Source organism: Wyeomyia smithii, chromosome 3, assembly GCF_029784165.1.
Source record: "Wyeomyia smithii strain HCP4-BCI-WySm-NY-G18 chromosome 3, ASM2978416v1, whole genome shotgun sequence".
In the NCBI taxonomy this organism is placed as follows: Eukaryota; Metazoa; Arthropoda; class Insecta; order Diptera; family Culicidae; genus Wyeomyia; species Wyeomyia smithii.
The window spans coordinates 190,706,893-190,723,584 of NC_073696.1; the positions used below are offsets into that span (position 1 = coordinate 190,706,893).

Here is a 16,692-nt window from a genome sequence, read left to right on the forward strand (position 1 = left end):
TGTTGCATATTTCATCTATGCGGCTGGGGTACAGAATTTGTTTCGTATCGGATGAGATGCTGCTGTAAAGTCGAATCAACCGTAATTGTGGTGAATAAGGAAGCTAGCAGCTATACAGAATCAGAGTCAGAGGCTACAGCGCACAGTGTTTTATTTTGCCGTTTTCGTGCGATTAATTAAATAGCGTTTCAAATGTTGATTATAGCCATAATGTATGTTCGAAGAAGTTTCTAGATATTCAAAAATACATCTTTAGATGTAGGAAGATGAGTGATCAATCCACCTAAAAGTGAGATAGAAAATTCATTTATTATCACATTGAGATATACGCATGGTGTCTTCGGCAAAATTTTAGGTAATCTCAAAACAATAAACTTTGCCGAAGACATCATGTTTCTATTTCTTATATATTACGAGCAACATAAAGTTTTCTATGAAGAGGTCCTGAAAATCATAATTTTCGTTGAAACTTTTTTCTCAGATTTTTCAGAATTTTCAAACATTCTACAAAGTTATCAGTCATTCCAATGTGCGTGTTTATGCTGAACATTGTTATTTTTTATCTCCTAAAATAAAAAAGTTATTTGACATATTTCGATATTTTTGGGGATACTTTCATCTCAACCATCTCAAAATTACGCAATTTTCCGCACGTGGCAGTTTCATACGATGAAATAACTATCTTCAGACTTTCAATTAAATGTACACACTTTGGTATGTAAGAGTATGTAAGCAGCCTTTTCGATTGATTTATAGTAGTATGTAGTTTTAAAAATATTCAGCGCAGTAGTCTTTAAAATTATCTACGCAAACTAAATAGTAATTGCAGAATACTAGTCTGTTGCATGCTTCATACAGCAAAAAATATTCAATCGTGCTCTCTGTACTGATAGGTTACAGTTAACGTTAGCTGAACAGAAGCCAAGAAATATTCTCGGATACATTTGTAAGCATTGAAACATGGCGGAATCATTAGCTACAGCTACAGGTAAACCTTTGTCAATAATTCAAGCACTAAGTACTTCGATGAGAGTTACCAGTAATTTCTGTAGATCAATCATGGTTCGGCAGTAATAAAGCACTTTTTGGTCCTCATAGGGCATTTTTCTAAAGAGGCTCAGGAGGCTAAAAACAAACAGTGGAAGCGTTGAATATTTCAACTTATTTTCCATTTCTCTATGTATATATTTTTTTATCTTCAGATATCGAGAATATCATACTAGGAAGATATCCCGCAAAAGCGCTAACGAGGATCTTCTACATTGGTTACTCATTCCGTCAGATCCTGTTATCACAGAAGCACGTGGGTGGCCAAAAGCGGACTTTGAAACTTTTTCGGAAGATGCGAAATCTCTGCGCGCCCCTTTTGAAATCGGGGAAGAAGAATAAATTGAATTTGAAAAAAAAAGATTCTATTTGCTTCCACGCTTACAATACTGAATATATAACTGAATTAAGAAAAAACTCAATTTTTAGTTGATCTATTTATAACATTTTCTCCATTTATTATAACCTTATCAAAGCATGCATGCCACGGTGTCTCTGGCTGAAAAACTTATCCAAAAAAAATTAGTATCGCTCTAATACTCGTCATTCGAAAGCTTGAGCTGTCCCCTTTAATATCCTACCAAAATTGAAATGTTCAATCGGGGGGAATAGTACAATTTGTTTTCGAACATATATTTGTAATTGAAAAAACTAGTGATATGGAAAGAAATAATATGTTTCAGAAATACAAAAAGTTATCAGGGTTCTCTGATCGTACTGAAATATTCAGGGTTGTTTTTATTTATATAACAAAACAAAGCTTTACATAATATCAGATTTTTTGATAAGGGTTAAGTGGAGTAAAAAAAGCCCTTGAAAATTTGGAGTCGAAAATCAGCTGAAAACAAATAAAATGTTATGACTTTGATTACATTGATTTTGATTGATGATTGATTTGATTGATTTCTTCAAAAATCGACATTCTATCCTATAAAAAAAATATAAAATGCCAGTTGTAAAGAGTTGCTGTCGTGGTTTCAGTATAGAATATTTGCATTTTTCTTCAAAAAATGGTGATTATTACAGCTCTTTTTTGCTTGTCAACAAAACTGGACCCTATATCTGAACTATACGTTTTATAGAGCAACTCAAGAGCTTTCATTTGATGTTATCAAAAACTGCGCCGTTTCAGTAACGACCGAGAAAATTTCATTATTCATACATGTTTTAAATCATAATTTAAACCCATTGTGTCAGGAGCGCAACTACGTTTTGTATCGATGTCCCCCAATCGAGCATAAATTTCCAGGGTTTGTTCATCCATGAAATAATTCGTACATATAAGTTTTTTGGGAAAGGAGTTAGTGGAGTGAAATGCAGAGCAGGATTCAGGTGTTGGGGGCCCGGGACAGAAATTTTCGTGGGGCCTCTTTTCCCGAAAAAAAATTAGTTGAAATGATTTAGCGCTTCGCTGGAGGGTGACGAGCAAAACAAAAAAGGTCTTCAACCTGTATTCACGTCTAGTCTAGAACCAGAGGGGCCCTCGTGTCGAAAAGCACGGTGCACTTTCTGAATACGTCCAATAAAAACTCTTGAGTTGGTTTATAAAATGTATTGTTTAATTGCAGGACCTAATTCTGAGGACAAAAAAAAACTCCAAAAAACACTACGTTTTTGAAGAAAAATGTAAATATCTAATTATGTAACCTCGACAGCAACTTTCAATAACCGACATTGTATATTTTCATAGGATAGAATTACCATATCAATTTTCAGAGAAATCGATTAAGAGTACAAAAAGTTATAGCTTTTTTTGTCTTTTCAGTAGTTTTTGGACTCAACATTTCCGAGTCTTTTTTACCCCACTTTACTCTTTTCAAAAAATCTAAGATTATGCCAAATAATGTTTCATTATATGAAAGAAACAAAACTTGAAGGTTTTAACACTATTTGATCGGGCCCCCAGGACCTAAAACCCTTGATAAAAATACATAGTTCCCATGTCTGAAAAAAAAATGTTCTGGACCCGCCGATAGAAGTTCTATCATAGAACATTTCAATTTTAGTAGCATATAAAAGGGGACACCTTGAGCTTTCGAATGATGAGTATAATAGCGATACTAATTTTTTTCGGATAATTTTTTTCTTCTACCAGAGACACCGTGATGCATGTTTAGCTCAAGATCGTTTAGGGCCACCTACGAAATTCAAAACAGTTTTATTTTTAAATTTTTGTATACAAAAATCGGCACCAAATAGCTTTAAAAAACATGCGAAAAGGCTGCTTACATACTCTTACATACCAAAATGTGTACATTCAATTGAAAGTCTGAAGATAGTTATTTCGTCGTATGAAACTGCAATGTGCGTAAAATTGCGTAATTTTGAGATGGTTGAGGTGAAAGTATCCCTAAAAATATCGAAATATGTCAAATAACTTTTTTATTTTAGGAGATAAAAAATAACAATGTTCAGCATAAACATGCACATTGGGATGACTGATAACTTTGGAAATTCGGAAAAATCTGAGATAAAAGTTTTAACGAAAATTGTGATTTTCAGAACCTCTTCATAGAAAACTTTATGTTTCTCGTAATATATAAGAAATAGAAACATGATGTCTTCGGCGAAGTTTATTGTTTTGAGATTACCTAAAATTTTGCCGAAGACACCATGCGTCTATCTCAATCTGATAAAAAAGTAAATTTTCTATCTCACTTTTAGGTGGATTGATCACTCATCTTCCTACATCTAAAGATGTATTTTTGAATATCTAGAAACTTCTTCGAACATACACTATGGCTATAATGAACATTTGAAACGCTATTTAATTAATCGCACGAAAACGGTAAAATAAAACACTGTTCAGCGTCTGCTTTGACAAGCGAATGGTCGTGAGCTCGAATCTTAGTAGAATCAAGACCATTCGGTGTCAGAGGGACTTTAAAGCATGGCCCTATTCTCCTGATGTTCCTGACCCTACTAAGTTACGAGCAACCAAGAGAAGATCAGTGAACTAGTGGGAACTTGGTCGAAAATGGCGTGTCATCTTAAATCAACACAAACTGATATTGCACTAACTTCTGATAAATTGGGTAAAATTAAATGATATTTTGCGTACAAATAGTTTGATGTGTATTGTTTACATGCTGTAAGTTGATTCCATTAAATTTCATCAAAATTGCGTCGAAAGAGCAGTGCGTTCGCGAAAATAGTTCAAAGGAACATCAACATCTGTCGCACCGCGACAGCGGGAAAAGCTAGGAATCGTGATTTTTACAATGTCCGGTATAATAAAACGTTTCAAAGAATGTCTCACTGTGGGTCGGAAGCGGACGTAAAAGTACTCAACTCAACGAAAACGATAAAAGCGCGTATGCACTGCCTTAAAACGCAAACCAAATGCCTCGGTCCGAGATGGGACGAGAAAGCTTCACGTGAGTGCGTCGTTTAAGGTCCAGAAGTCCCCAAACCGAAACGAGAAGCAAAATACGACCGCGAAATGTCGTGCGCGGAGGCTGCACGAACAAAAGTTGATCAAGCCACACTGTTGCGTGATGGATGATGAGATGTATACCAAAACAGACTTCAAGCAGATTCCTGTAAATCTGTACGTGACGGTCAAGGATAAGTTTGATGTTCCTGAGGACCTCAGGATGCAGAAAGTCTCGAAATTCACAAAGAAGTTTCTGATACGTGCACTTCCTTCGTCACCGATAGCACTCTGAATGGGCAAGTGTATCTGAAACAGTGTCTCCAGAAGCGACTCCTTCCTTTCCTCAAGGCTCACGATAGTCCGACACTCTTTTGGCCGAATTTTGCATCTTGTCACTACTCCAAGGAGGTGGTAGAGTGGAACAAAGCGAACGGAGTCGATTTCGTGCCGAAGAAGTGGAATCTCCCAAACACTCCAGAACTGCGCCCGATCGAGAAGCACTGGGCCATTATGAAGTGACACCTTCTAAAACGCCCTAGTGAAGATTATCGAAGAAATGAAGAGGGCATGGGTTAATACACTGAAAACGGTCGATTCTGAAACACCCTTCATGCTGATAGGGAAGGGGGAACTCTTGGAGAGCAGCTCGTCTGAGTGTCTGTTCCCCATGTCAGGGGCAGCTCAAACAGCGACTGATCCGGAGCCGACGGCTGAATCATGAAATGCTGTGTCTCGCCAGCTACACCTAAGACGCCAGCCCCGTCGCGAGACCAGGCATCGCGGCTGAAAGTACCCTACTACGAAGAATCCAGAAAATAATACGAATCGAAACAATCGGCACCGACACAGATGAACGAAAAAGGACAATGAAAAGGCATCGGTTAATCATACAAGGAAAACAGATCAACCGGTTCATTGGGTTCACCGTTATTGCGTGTTGAGAATCTAGGGCAAATTCTTCAATCACAGTCTGATCGATATATACGTACCGACAAACGATAAACTCGATGATGTGAAAAAGGAGTTATATGAGCTTCTTGATAAGACATATGGAGAGTACCCAAAACATGGTATAAATATCGTCATTGAGGACTAGGGCGGAGAGCTAGCATGGTTCGTAACGTCTCCACCAACCATGCTCGACGCCTGGGTTCAAATCCCAACGCCGACATAGGTGTCGATTATTGTGAGGTGGCGTGATCCACTCACAACCAACCCAACTGGTCTAGATTCAATCCTAGCCGACACCGGAATATTTTCTGAGGCGAAAACTCTCTGGGATCACGCCTTCCATCCCATGAGAAAGTAAAGCCATTGGCGCCGGTTTGTTAATCAACGGGTCGTGAATTAGGGTCCTGGGTGAAGTCGCCTCCCCGGGCGTCGGTGATTGGCACAACAACAGTGGCGGAACTAGACCGACGGAAAATAAGTGTGAAGAAAAAAAAATCGTCATCGAGGACGCAAACGCACAGGTTGAACGAGAGCAGTTCTCCGTCCCATTATTGGTATACACAGCCTCCATGCTACCAGTAATGAGAATGGCCTGAGGTTGGTTAACCTCGCCGCAGCCAGAGAGATGGAAATCTGTAGCACATACTTTGCACGAAAACATATTCGGATACACATAGCAACACCCCAATGGCGAACCTGCTCTCAGATCGATAATACTCTAGTTGAGGGTCGGTATTTCACAGATGTCATCCATGTGCGGTACTTCCAATGCCCAAACATCAAATCAGACCACCATCTCGTAGTAGGAACGATTAGCACCTAGCTGGCCAACATATAAAAGATAACGAGCGCTTCAAGGAGGATACTGTTGGAGACCCAGAGATTGTCAGCTGACGGAGTTACTGCTGAGTACACTCGAACAGCTTCTTCATGCACGGCACGAAAAGCATCTATAAATTGGTAATCGGAATCAGGAACCGGACGGTGCCAATCCTTGCCATGTGAAACGACAAGGAAGGGAACCTGATTACCGATAAGACACTGATGGCCGATGGCGATGGAAACAATATTTCAAGGTGTTGCTGAACGTTAAAGATAATAGAGCCGTTCACAGAAACAGAAGATAAATTGAGGAGGGTGGGTAAGCTGTGGTCAGGGTAACTTGCAGAAAGTTGAAAACCACAAAGCAGCTAGAAAGGCCGGCCTCCCAGTTGAACTTTTCAAAGCCGGGAGTGAGCAGTTTTTGCGTGCAATCCATCGGCTAATCTTGAAAGTTTGAGCCAACAACTAATAATCGCGGCATAACACTCCACAATTATGCTTACAAGATTCTCTTCCGCATCCCGTTTAATAGACTGAGGCCGTTGCAGGAACCCTTTGTCAGGGAGTATCAGTGCTTTTTCCGAGAAGGGCAATCAACAACAGACCAAACATTCACCTTGACAAGTTTGGACAAGTAAACGTGCAGACTCATCATCTGTTTATAGGCTTCAAGGCGGCATACGATTCAGTTAAGCGCAACGAATCATGGCAGATTATGCTTGAACACGGTTTCCCAACGAAACTTATTGAGAAAACTCGTGCCACTTCTGACGGATTTTATCATGTAACAGCGGGCGTTATTTCGTACCCGTTCGTGACGTTAGATGGTCTGAAGCAGGGTGACGGGATCTCGAACCTGAACCTGAAGAGACGGATAGCAACCGCTAACAAGATCTGTTACGTATCACTCAGCCAGCTGAGATCCCGCAGCATGCATGGCCACACGAAATTTTACGCTCTACTAGACGCTGATTCTGGGCTCTCAAATTTTGCGTTGACAACCTGGATGGAGCGTCAAACATAGCTCCGGCCCTCACAAGTTCCTATCTCACACCTCCACGAGTCATATGATTACACTAGACTGCTCGTTTTAAACATGGACACAACTGGTTGGGGTTGCCTGGGTAATGGTGTCATCCGACAATAGCTAAAGCAGGTATTAGACGAAGCAAACATTTGCTATTTTTGGTACAATTTTATTTGCACAAAATAAAATCCGTACCAAAACTAGCAAATATTTTCTTCGCCTAATGCCTGCTTAAGTGAGAAGGTGCAACGCGATCATTGGCGCGTAAACCATATTCCGGCGGTTGAGGAAATGCTCCGCCAACCCGAGCGTCTGTTCACCAACATGGTGCGGCTCAAAACAGCGTCTAATCTCCATGTTAGGAGCGGCTGATCAACGTCCTGGTGTCAGCGTGGGATTCTGAACAGAGCTTCTAAACGACATCATCAACGTTCGTAATTACCGCAGTGCGAATATAGATTTGAACCACTGCCTAGTAGCTCTGTGCATGCACTCAAAACTATCGACGGTGTATAACACTCGCCGAAGTCGAACGCCGCGACCAAATATTAAGCAACTGCGGGACGCCGGAGTTGCACAGGAATACGCGCAGCAGCTGGAGGCAACGTTACCCACGGAAGAGCAGCGTGGTGCAGCTACTCTTGAAGATGGCTGAAGGAGCATCCGATCCGCCATAGGTAGCACTGCTGTAGCGCTACTAGGTACAAGGGCTCCGAATCATAAAAATGACTGGTTTGACGGTGAATGCAAACGGTTAGTCGAGGAGAAGAACGCAGCACGAGCGAGAACGCTGCAACACCGTACGAGAGCGAACGTGAAACGATACCGACAGGCACGGAACAGCCAAAACTCAGTCCTCGGAAGGAAGAAGCGCCAGCAAGAGGACCAAGATAGCGATGGAAGAGCTGTACCAAGCTAACGACACCCGGAAGTTCTACAAGCAGCTGAACAGCTCCCGTAAAGGCTACGTGCTGCAAGACGATAGGTGCAAAGCTTGGACGGCAATCTACTTACAGACGAGTGTGAGGTGATCGAAAGGTGGAAGCAGCACTTCGATGCGCATCTGCACAGCGATGCAGTAGAGCACGAGTACGGTATGGCAACAGATCTTGGTGCACAAGTAGAAGACAACAGATTACCAGCCCCTGATTGCCTGGAGGTGGGGGAGGAGATAGGCCGACTGAAAAACAAAAAAGCTGCTGGAGTGAGCAACTTCTCAGCGAACTATTGAAATAGGGTGGAGAATCACTGGCTAGAGACGTGCACTGGGTCATTGTCAAGATTTGGAAGGGAGAACGAGTACCGGAGTGTAGATGGAAGGTATTGTGTGTCCCATCTACAAACAGGGTGACAAACTGGAGTGCTGAACGCCGCCTACGAGGTACTCTTCCAAATACACTGCTTTCGACTATCACCATTTGCGAAGCAGTCCGTGGAGCAATTTCAGGCGGGATACATGGATGCCCGCGCCACCACGGATCACATCAGAGGTTCGGCAGGTAATGCTGACATGCCGCGAATACAACGTTCCCACACACCACTTATTCATCGATTTTTAATCGGCATACGACACAATCGATCGAGACCAGCTATGGCAAATAATGCACGACTACGGATTTCCGGAGAAACTAACGCAGTTTGTCAAAGCGACGATAGATCGAGTGATGTGTGTAGCTCGTGTATCGGGAGTACTCTCGAGCCGACTTCGAAACCCGAACAGCGTTAAGGCAAGGTGATGGTCTTTCGTGCCTACTGTTTAACTTTGCCCTGAAAGGTGTCATTAGAAGAGCGGGGATTTCTACAAGTGGCACGATATTCCGAAAGTCGGTTCAACTGTTTGGCTTCACCGACGATATCGACATTGTGGCCTGCAGACCTTTGTGAAGATGGCGGATACGTACATTGGGCCGAAGCCCAACAGATTGGACTGGTCATAAATGCATCGAAGGCAAAATACATGAAAGGAAAAGGTTCATGAGAAAACAGTACTAACCTCCCACCTCGAGTTTAAGTAGATGGTGATGAAATCGAGGTGATCGATGAGTTCGTGCATCTGGGCTCACAAGGATACCAGCAGAGAAATTCAACGGCACATGATAGCAGGAAATCGTGCATACTTTGGTCTACGGAGGACGCTCTGATCGAATAGAATTCGTCGCCGCACCAAGTTAACCATCTACAAGACGCTGATCAGACCGATAGTCCTCTACGGCAGCGGTTCTCAACCTGGGGTACGCGTACCCCTAGGGGTACTCGAAAGCCTTCAGGGGGTACGCGAAAGAAAAATCAGTAATGGCGGACAAAGCTATTTTTCTCTCAAATACTTCATTTGTTTTTCAATCTTGCTCTTAAAACATGACTGTAGCAATCAATGAAACCATAGTTTAATTTGAAACCTAAACAAGACTAACGCAACTTGATCTATCACTACTCTCTCCCACTCTGCGAAAACATTCCAAGCCAGGGGGTACAATCGATATGAAAAATATCGCCAAAGGGTACGCGAATAAAAAAAGGTTGAGAACCGCTGCTCTACGGGCATGAGACATGGACTATGCTTGTGGAAGACCAACGACGATGGACTCCAGATGGAGAACGGAACGTGGAGAAGGCGAATGAACAACGAACTGCAGGAGCTGCTAGAGGAGCCATCGTCCACACCGCTACGATTGGCAGGTTGCGCTGGGCTGGGCATGTTGGACGACAGCCTAGTAAAGATGGTTCTTGAGAGCAATCCGTCAGGGACGAGACGGAGAGGTGCACAGCGGGCAAGGTCGATCGATCAGGTGGAAGACGACCTACGGATCCTACGCAGACTGTAGAGATTGCGAGCCATGGACCGAGTGGAATGGAGACGACTCTTACGTACAGCAAAGGCCACACCACGGCTTGGGATTGTTTGGTAAGGTAATGTAAGACACTGATCCTCCCGTTGGTATTCTGCGGTCATTAGTGTTGGTAGATAAAGAATGCCGACCGGCGAGCACTTAGAGTCTTCGAGCGTAGGATTCTGCGTTCAATACTTGACAGAAAACTGATGAATGGAGTGTTGTGCAGGCGCATGAATTACGAGGTGTATCAAGCATACCTTCATGCGAATATCATGAAGATGATAAAATACGGCTACAGTGGGCTGACCACGAGGCACGTATATCAGAGGAGCGACCAGCGAAGATACTATTTAGCAGAGACTCAGACAGAGGTCGGTGGCTCCGTGGTAGACACCGTACTCGTTGTATGTGTGATGTGGATGAGGACACCCGATCGGCGGGTGTTAGGGGCCATTGGAGAAGACTTCTTCAAGATCGATGTGGAGACGTTTTCTGGATTCGGCAGTGGCTCGATAACGACCTGACGCCATAAAAGTAAAGTAAAGTAAAGTAAATCCTGTCGACCGTGCTAAGGAAAACACCTCAGAACTGATTTGTCGAAATCTGCCGTTTTAACAAGGTTTAATAATTTCCAATAGTACAATAGTAGTTTTCATAATCAAAATACAGTTTGCTGCATTTGATCGGATGCGCAGCTAATTTTGCGATGAATTACTGCAAAATCGCAGGACACATGTTGGAAACTCAAAAAGCCAGACGCCGTAGGTTCGAGTCTCGGCTCGGGAGAGACTGTTAGTATATCAGTAGGATCATAGCGGGGGAGATAGCTCCGCAATTGTCCTATACATCGAACAGTTGGCTGCGAAATCTATGCACAATAAACAGAAGGTCAAGTTCAGTATCGGAGTGTAGCCACAAGGCTTAGCCCTGTAGTGGAGCTTCTTTAGAGACGTAGTTCTACATCAAAAAATTTAGACACTAATCTAAACATATAAAAATGCAGCTCTGTCTGTCTGTCTGATCCATATAGACTTGGAGAACTAATCGAGTAAATGGACCAAATTTGGCATGTAGAAGTATCTAAAGGTAAACAATATTCGACAACCTCAACAACCTAAAATGTTCGGGATGATGCAAAGCAGTCAAAAACCGACTCCAGGCGGGAAAAGTCTTGGAGATGTGTGGGCTTCACCGAAAACGTGTGTTTTGTATGCCTGAATGCTCCTTTGGACCAATGTTTTCTTGTAAAATGTAATCAACAAAAGTTAAGTACAAAAGAACTAGCTTTCAAGTAACTTTATGGAAAATACTCTGTAATTCTGTACCCAACGAACATAGGAATTTTGTTTGTTCAAAAAAGTTTCGTATTTTTGCATGTTCTAAGATTTTGCCAAATAAACTAATCCTCTTCCTCTTAACACAAAAAAAAGTTAGCATTTTCAAAATATGAAAACCTGCTGTAACATTTGCCGCCGTACTTTAATATGGGTGAATTGGGACAAATGGAACCTACAAGAGTTTATGAGATTTTAGCTTCACTTCAAGAAAAAAGTATTGACATCATGATTCCGCATGCCCCTTTTAAACCAATACATTCTTGAAGTTATCTAAGATGATGATATAACTAAAATATGATATAACTTTGTAAGGAAATGTTCTGGGGATGTATAGTCTCTGGCAAAAATGTGTATTTTGCGTGCTCTAACAATCCTTCCAAACAATCTTTTCGTGTAAAATGCAACCAACAAAAGTTAAGTACAAAAACTAAATTTTAAGTAAGCTTCATATAATATACTTTATGACCTTGTACCGAATGAAGATAGGATTTTCATGTGTTCAACAAAGTTACATATTTTTGAATTTTCTACAACTTTTCTGAATGAACTATTCCTCTATCTCTTAATGAAAATAAGTAAGTTTATTTTTATTTTTAGTATAGTAAACTTTTACTTATAATTTCTATTAATTTGCGATTATGCGGGTCATTTATACAAGCAATTGTACCGAAGACACTATTAGGCTAGGATGACGGTGAACGGCGCTATGAAATTAAGTTCCATTTTTTGCCTTACTGGATCACTGAGCACTGTTCACTACTTTGTCCTCACGAAATCTAGAAGCGACAGACTGAGGCTCAACGATGTTAAATCATTGTACAAGTTGGTTCTGCTGGCCACAGTGGAACTTCCTTCTTACTTTAATAGATACCAACTTGTATGTTCAGAGCCACTGTCAACCAAACGTAACAAAGTACAACTTCTTTTTGTTTTCGATGCGCTGCGTTACTTGAGCAAATGCCGATAAATATCTCTTCTTAACATTTCCGAAACCATGACATATTGGCTGTCCGCCAGCACAGAACCTACTACGGGTACGACAACCCTTTTGGCACATACTTTCGGTTGTTCAAGATGTTTGCGGTTTATTCGAATAAACCATGGATAGAGGCTTTTTTAAAAACTGCAAACTATAATATTTTTTTATTATTTTATTATAAATACACCCTGTGCAATATATTTGTCAATCAATAAATAAATAATCTAACAAACTATTCTGTTGAACAACAAAAAATTTGGAGTTGAAGCAATAATATAATTCACAGTGTGCAATTTACTAATTTAATTGTCAGAGAGTTATAAATATTATGACTGCTATAGCTAGCAAAGTAAAACCTTTATGCTCTGATTTTAATCCAAAATCATCAATATGATACAACCAAAGACAACAACTGATGCTAAAGAATCCAGAAAATATGTCAATGATCTGGAATGAACGACACATTCAATGCGAGCAGTCAAGCATGAAGCTTCTATCATCAGAGCTTTGATACATCCACAGCCAATAGTATTATTTTTTGCTAAATCGACGATAAAACTGTTGCTTTATATTTGGATCCACTTTCTGACCATACCACTAGCATCTCAATTCAATCTCCAACGTCGTTCGTTTCCACTGTTTGCAGGGGGCGCATTACCCTGCTCAAGATGTCGTTAGCACTTAGAAGTAAGTGAAAGATGTTCAATAGTTGTAAATAGATGAAACAAATCACGATTAACCATACCAAACAAACAAGTTCAAAGAGCAATGAATCGCAACGAACAAGAACAGTTCGAACACAAGTTTGGATGCCGAATAAAAACAAGTACAAACAGAACAACGTACAAGGAAGAAAGATTGATGGAGAGTGAGAAAGAGAGAAAGAAAGCGACACAAACAAAAAGTTCGAAAACAATTTCCGCTAGCAAAGCGCACCACCGGTACGACAGCGATAGAAGGAAAATAGAACGACGAACCGGAACTGATCAAAAGCGAAGACCGTAGCCCGACACGCCGTTTAACATAGTAATAATAATAATTTGAAAAACTTTCCACGAAAAAAAAATACAAATCAGAGAGAAAACAGAAATGCTTTGCAAACAGTTGCACGGTCGGAAACGAAATGTAAGAAAAACTGTTCTCCCGAGAAATTCATGGCACAGCGGATGACCGCTTTAAGCGATTCACGATGATTCGAAGGAACAATTGAATTCCGTAACAAAAAAATATTGAAAGATTGAAGATGAAGTAAATAGATAACTGGAACACGGAAGGCATCAAAGTAGTACATTACCTGCGTTGTGACTGACGATAGGAAGTGATTACGACTCCCACCTTGCTGGAACAGTGCGGGACGTGGTCATGCTGCATGGAGGCCCGAGACGAGAGAGTGTTGAGCGAAACGCCACCCACCGAACCGCGGGGCGTTGTGAAGATCGACGTTGTCATGTCGTCATCGCTTTCGGAAAATCGCCGCGAACTAGTGGTTGTTTGTCGTCGAATGTGAGTGTGTGTGCGCGTATCAATGTCAACAATTGTGCAACCGTGTTTGGCAGGAGGAGAAAGACGAGGACGAGCGATTTTAGCAGCATTGACTAATATTGTTTTATTCAAGTTAGACATGGCAGACATCGAAACAAAAGCAACAGCAAAATCAGAAAGCATAGCGGACATAGAACGGTAGAAGACGTCAACCAGAAACAATATCGTACATTCGTTTCCACATAAACAAGACGCTGGACCCAATGGTAACATTACGGTTTTCATGTCGGATTTGTCTAAAATCGTTAGAAACATGAAAAAATGAGAAGTATTACGACCATACGAAACATTTAAAGTAAATCAGTACATGCGAATAGTATGTTACAGCGGGAATGATAAAGAGAAAAAATGTAATCGAATGCCAGCAAAAAAGTAGTATATCACTTACAACAATAAAATAACAAATAGTTTTTCATTTTATTACATTTTTATTTTGTTTGTCTTATTGTAAAATATCTAATATGTTTTTGATAATAATAATTTTAGTTTAAGGAGTAAATGTAGTAATGAAGATAGAAAATTAAACTAACTGAAAATATGATTGTAGAAACTACGAAAAATATAGTTCAGCAGGTGGGACTCGAACCCACAACTTCCAATCTCCGGTCAAAATTAAAAATAGCAGGACTTTGCTTAGAGTCGAAAAAAGCAAAGTAAAAAAGTTTGTGACGCAAGTCGATGTTGCTGCTGGTAGAGATGGCAACCCACTGGCACGTTTCTATCTCTCACACTGAAAAGTCGTTCCAACTGAGGGTGTTGAAACAATAGCCAGCTATAAATAATAGTCTCTACCGAGTAAATGTACGAATTGCGAGAATTGGATAAGCGATACAAAACTCGATTCTAGAACTACGTCTTTAACGTTCTGCGGTGGTGTAACGGAAACACATCTGACCGGAGATTAGAAGTTGTGGGTTCGAGTCACACTTGCTGAACTATATTTTTCGTAGTTTCTACAATCATATTTTCAGTTAGTTTAATTTTCTATCTTCCTTAGGGGTCATCCACATACCACGTGGACAGATTTTTAACGATTTTGATCCCCCCACTCCCCCTCCGTGGACAACTGCCCATATAAGTTCTAACAAAATTGTATGGACCGTGGACTGAGGTTTTTCTAACCTGGCCATCAAGTTCGTCGAACGCCAACGAAAGCATTGAGTGAAAATAGAGATAATTTTTCACATCTATGGAACTTGTTAAAGGGTAATCGCTCCTATATTCATCTCAGTACTTATACTCATTTCATCACGCATTTTTGATCGATTTATCGTCAAATTTTACCACATTTTTAACATAAAACTTTTAACCAATTGACAAAATCGAGAAGCAAACAGATTTACTTCAAAAAATTTGCAGAAATTTGACGGTAAATTGGACAAATGAGAGAAATAAGGGGCCATCCACATACCACGTGGACAGCTTGGGGGGGGGGGGTGTCTAATGTCCACGGTTCATACAAAATTTTTAGAATTTATATGGGCAGTTGTCCACGAGGAGAGAGAAGGGGCTTTAATCGTTAAAAATCTGTCCACGTGGTATGTGAATGGCCCTCAAGATAAATATAGGGGCACCTGGCTGATGAATAATGGAGCGATTACCCTATTATTATAGTGTAGCGAAAGTATTGGAATCAACACAAATTTTCTGATGTGTCTGATGACGGTTTGGAACGCGAACAATGCCTCATTAAATGTTACGTACCCTCTGGCTTTCAATAATACATGTCCTTATGTCCTTGTTCATAATTTGTAACCATATTTGGCAGTTTTTAACAATTCTATGACACAATCGTACTTAAGTATTATAAGCAAGTCTATGAATTGGCTGATGTGGTCTTACCGTTTCGTAACAAAATAAGACAATATTGGGGCTTCTGAATACAATACTGACTGAGTTTTCCGACTCATTTTGAAACAAAATTCAACCTTCATTCATATTTCATAAATGTTGGTATACCGTTCTAAAGAAAACCAACATTATCTGATCGGTAATCTGACAACCGAATGTGATAGCCTTACAGAACACTGATAGAGAGGTACCTCAAGAGAATTGTTTCAAGGTGTTTTCAACAAACTTCCTAACACGTACTAACTTGAGATTACTTCAAAGTGATCAATGTCATTTTTTTCGAATAAACGAAGGTAATAATCAGTAATCTGAATGCCTACCCTAGGAGATTATCTTTTACTGCGAAAACAGCTGCTTTCACTCGCTTGAAGAGAGCAGCGAATCATGTGCATCTGAGGAGCTCACAAAAACACCGAAGTGGAATCAGAAATATTTCTCCAGAGAGATAGTAAACTGTTGTAAACTTTCTCACACGAAAGGACAATACGCTCAATAACTATCCAATAGAGTTCACTTTAGTTCCCGCATATTCTTCCAGCGACTGAGTCCGTTGCAGGAAGCGTTTGTTGAAAAACACCAATGCGGTTTTCGAGAGAAGCGATCTACAACGGGCCAGATGTTCACCATGCGACAGATCCTCGACAAGTTTCGAGAACAAAACTTGCAGACACATCATCTGTATATTAACTTTAAGGAGGCGTACGATACAGTGGAACACAACGAGCTGTGGCAAATAATGCTAGAACATGGTTTTCCAACAAAACTAATTGCACTGTTACTTGCGACGCTTGACGGTTTCCCGTTATGCGTCAGGACAGCGGGCGAAATTTCGAACGCGTTTGTGACGTTAGATGGTCTGAAGCAAGGTGACGGGCTCGCGAACTTGTGTTCGACATAGCTTTGGAAGGTGCAATACGAAGGGTAGGTGT

At 40.8% G+C, this 16,692-nt stretch overlaps 1 protein-coding gene across 8 annotated transcripts in view; it reads right to left on the reverse strand.

Annotated features, from left to right (window-relative positions):
* Positions 1-16,692, reverse strand: part of LOC129733224 (ras-specific guanine nucleotide-releasing factor 2-like) — a 502,518-nt gene that overhangs the window by 314,294 nt on the left and 171,532 nt on the right. For 6 of the 8 annotated variants that reach the window (XM_055694893.1, XM_055694895.1, XM_055694896.1 and 3 more), the window contains exon 16: positions 13,665-13,850. The exons of the other annotated variants lie outside the window; for them this stretch is intronic. In XM_055694893.1, the coding sequence (XP_055550868.1) occupies positions 13,665-13,850 (186 nt within the window). The remainder of the gene's footprint in view (positions 1-13,664; positions 13,851-16,692) is intronic. 8 annotated transcript variants of the gene reach the window in all.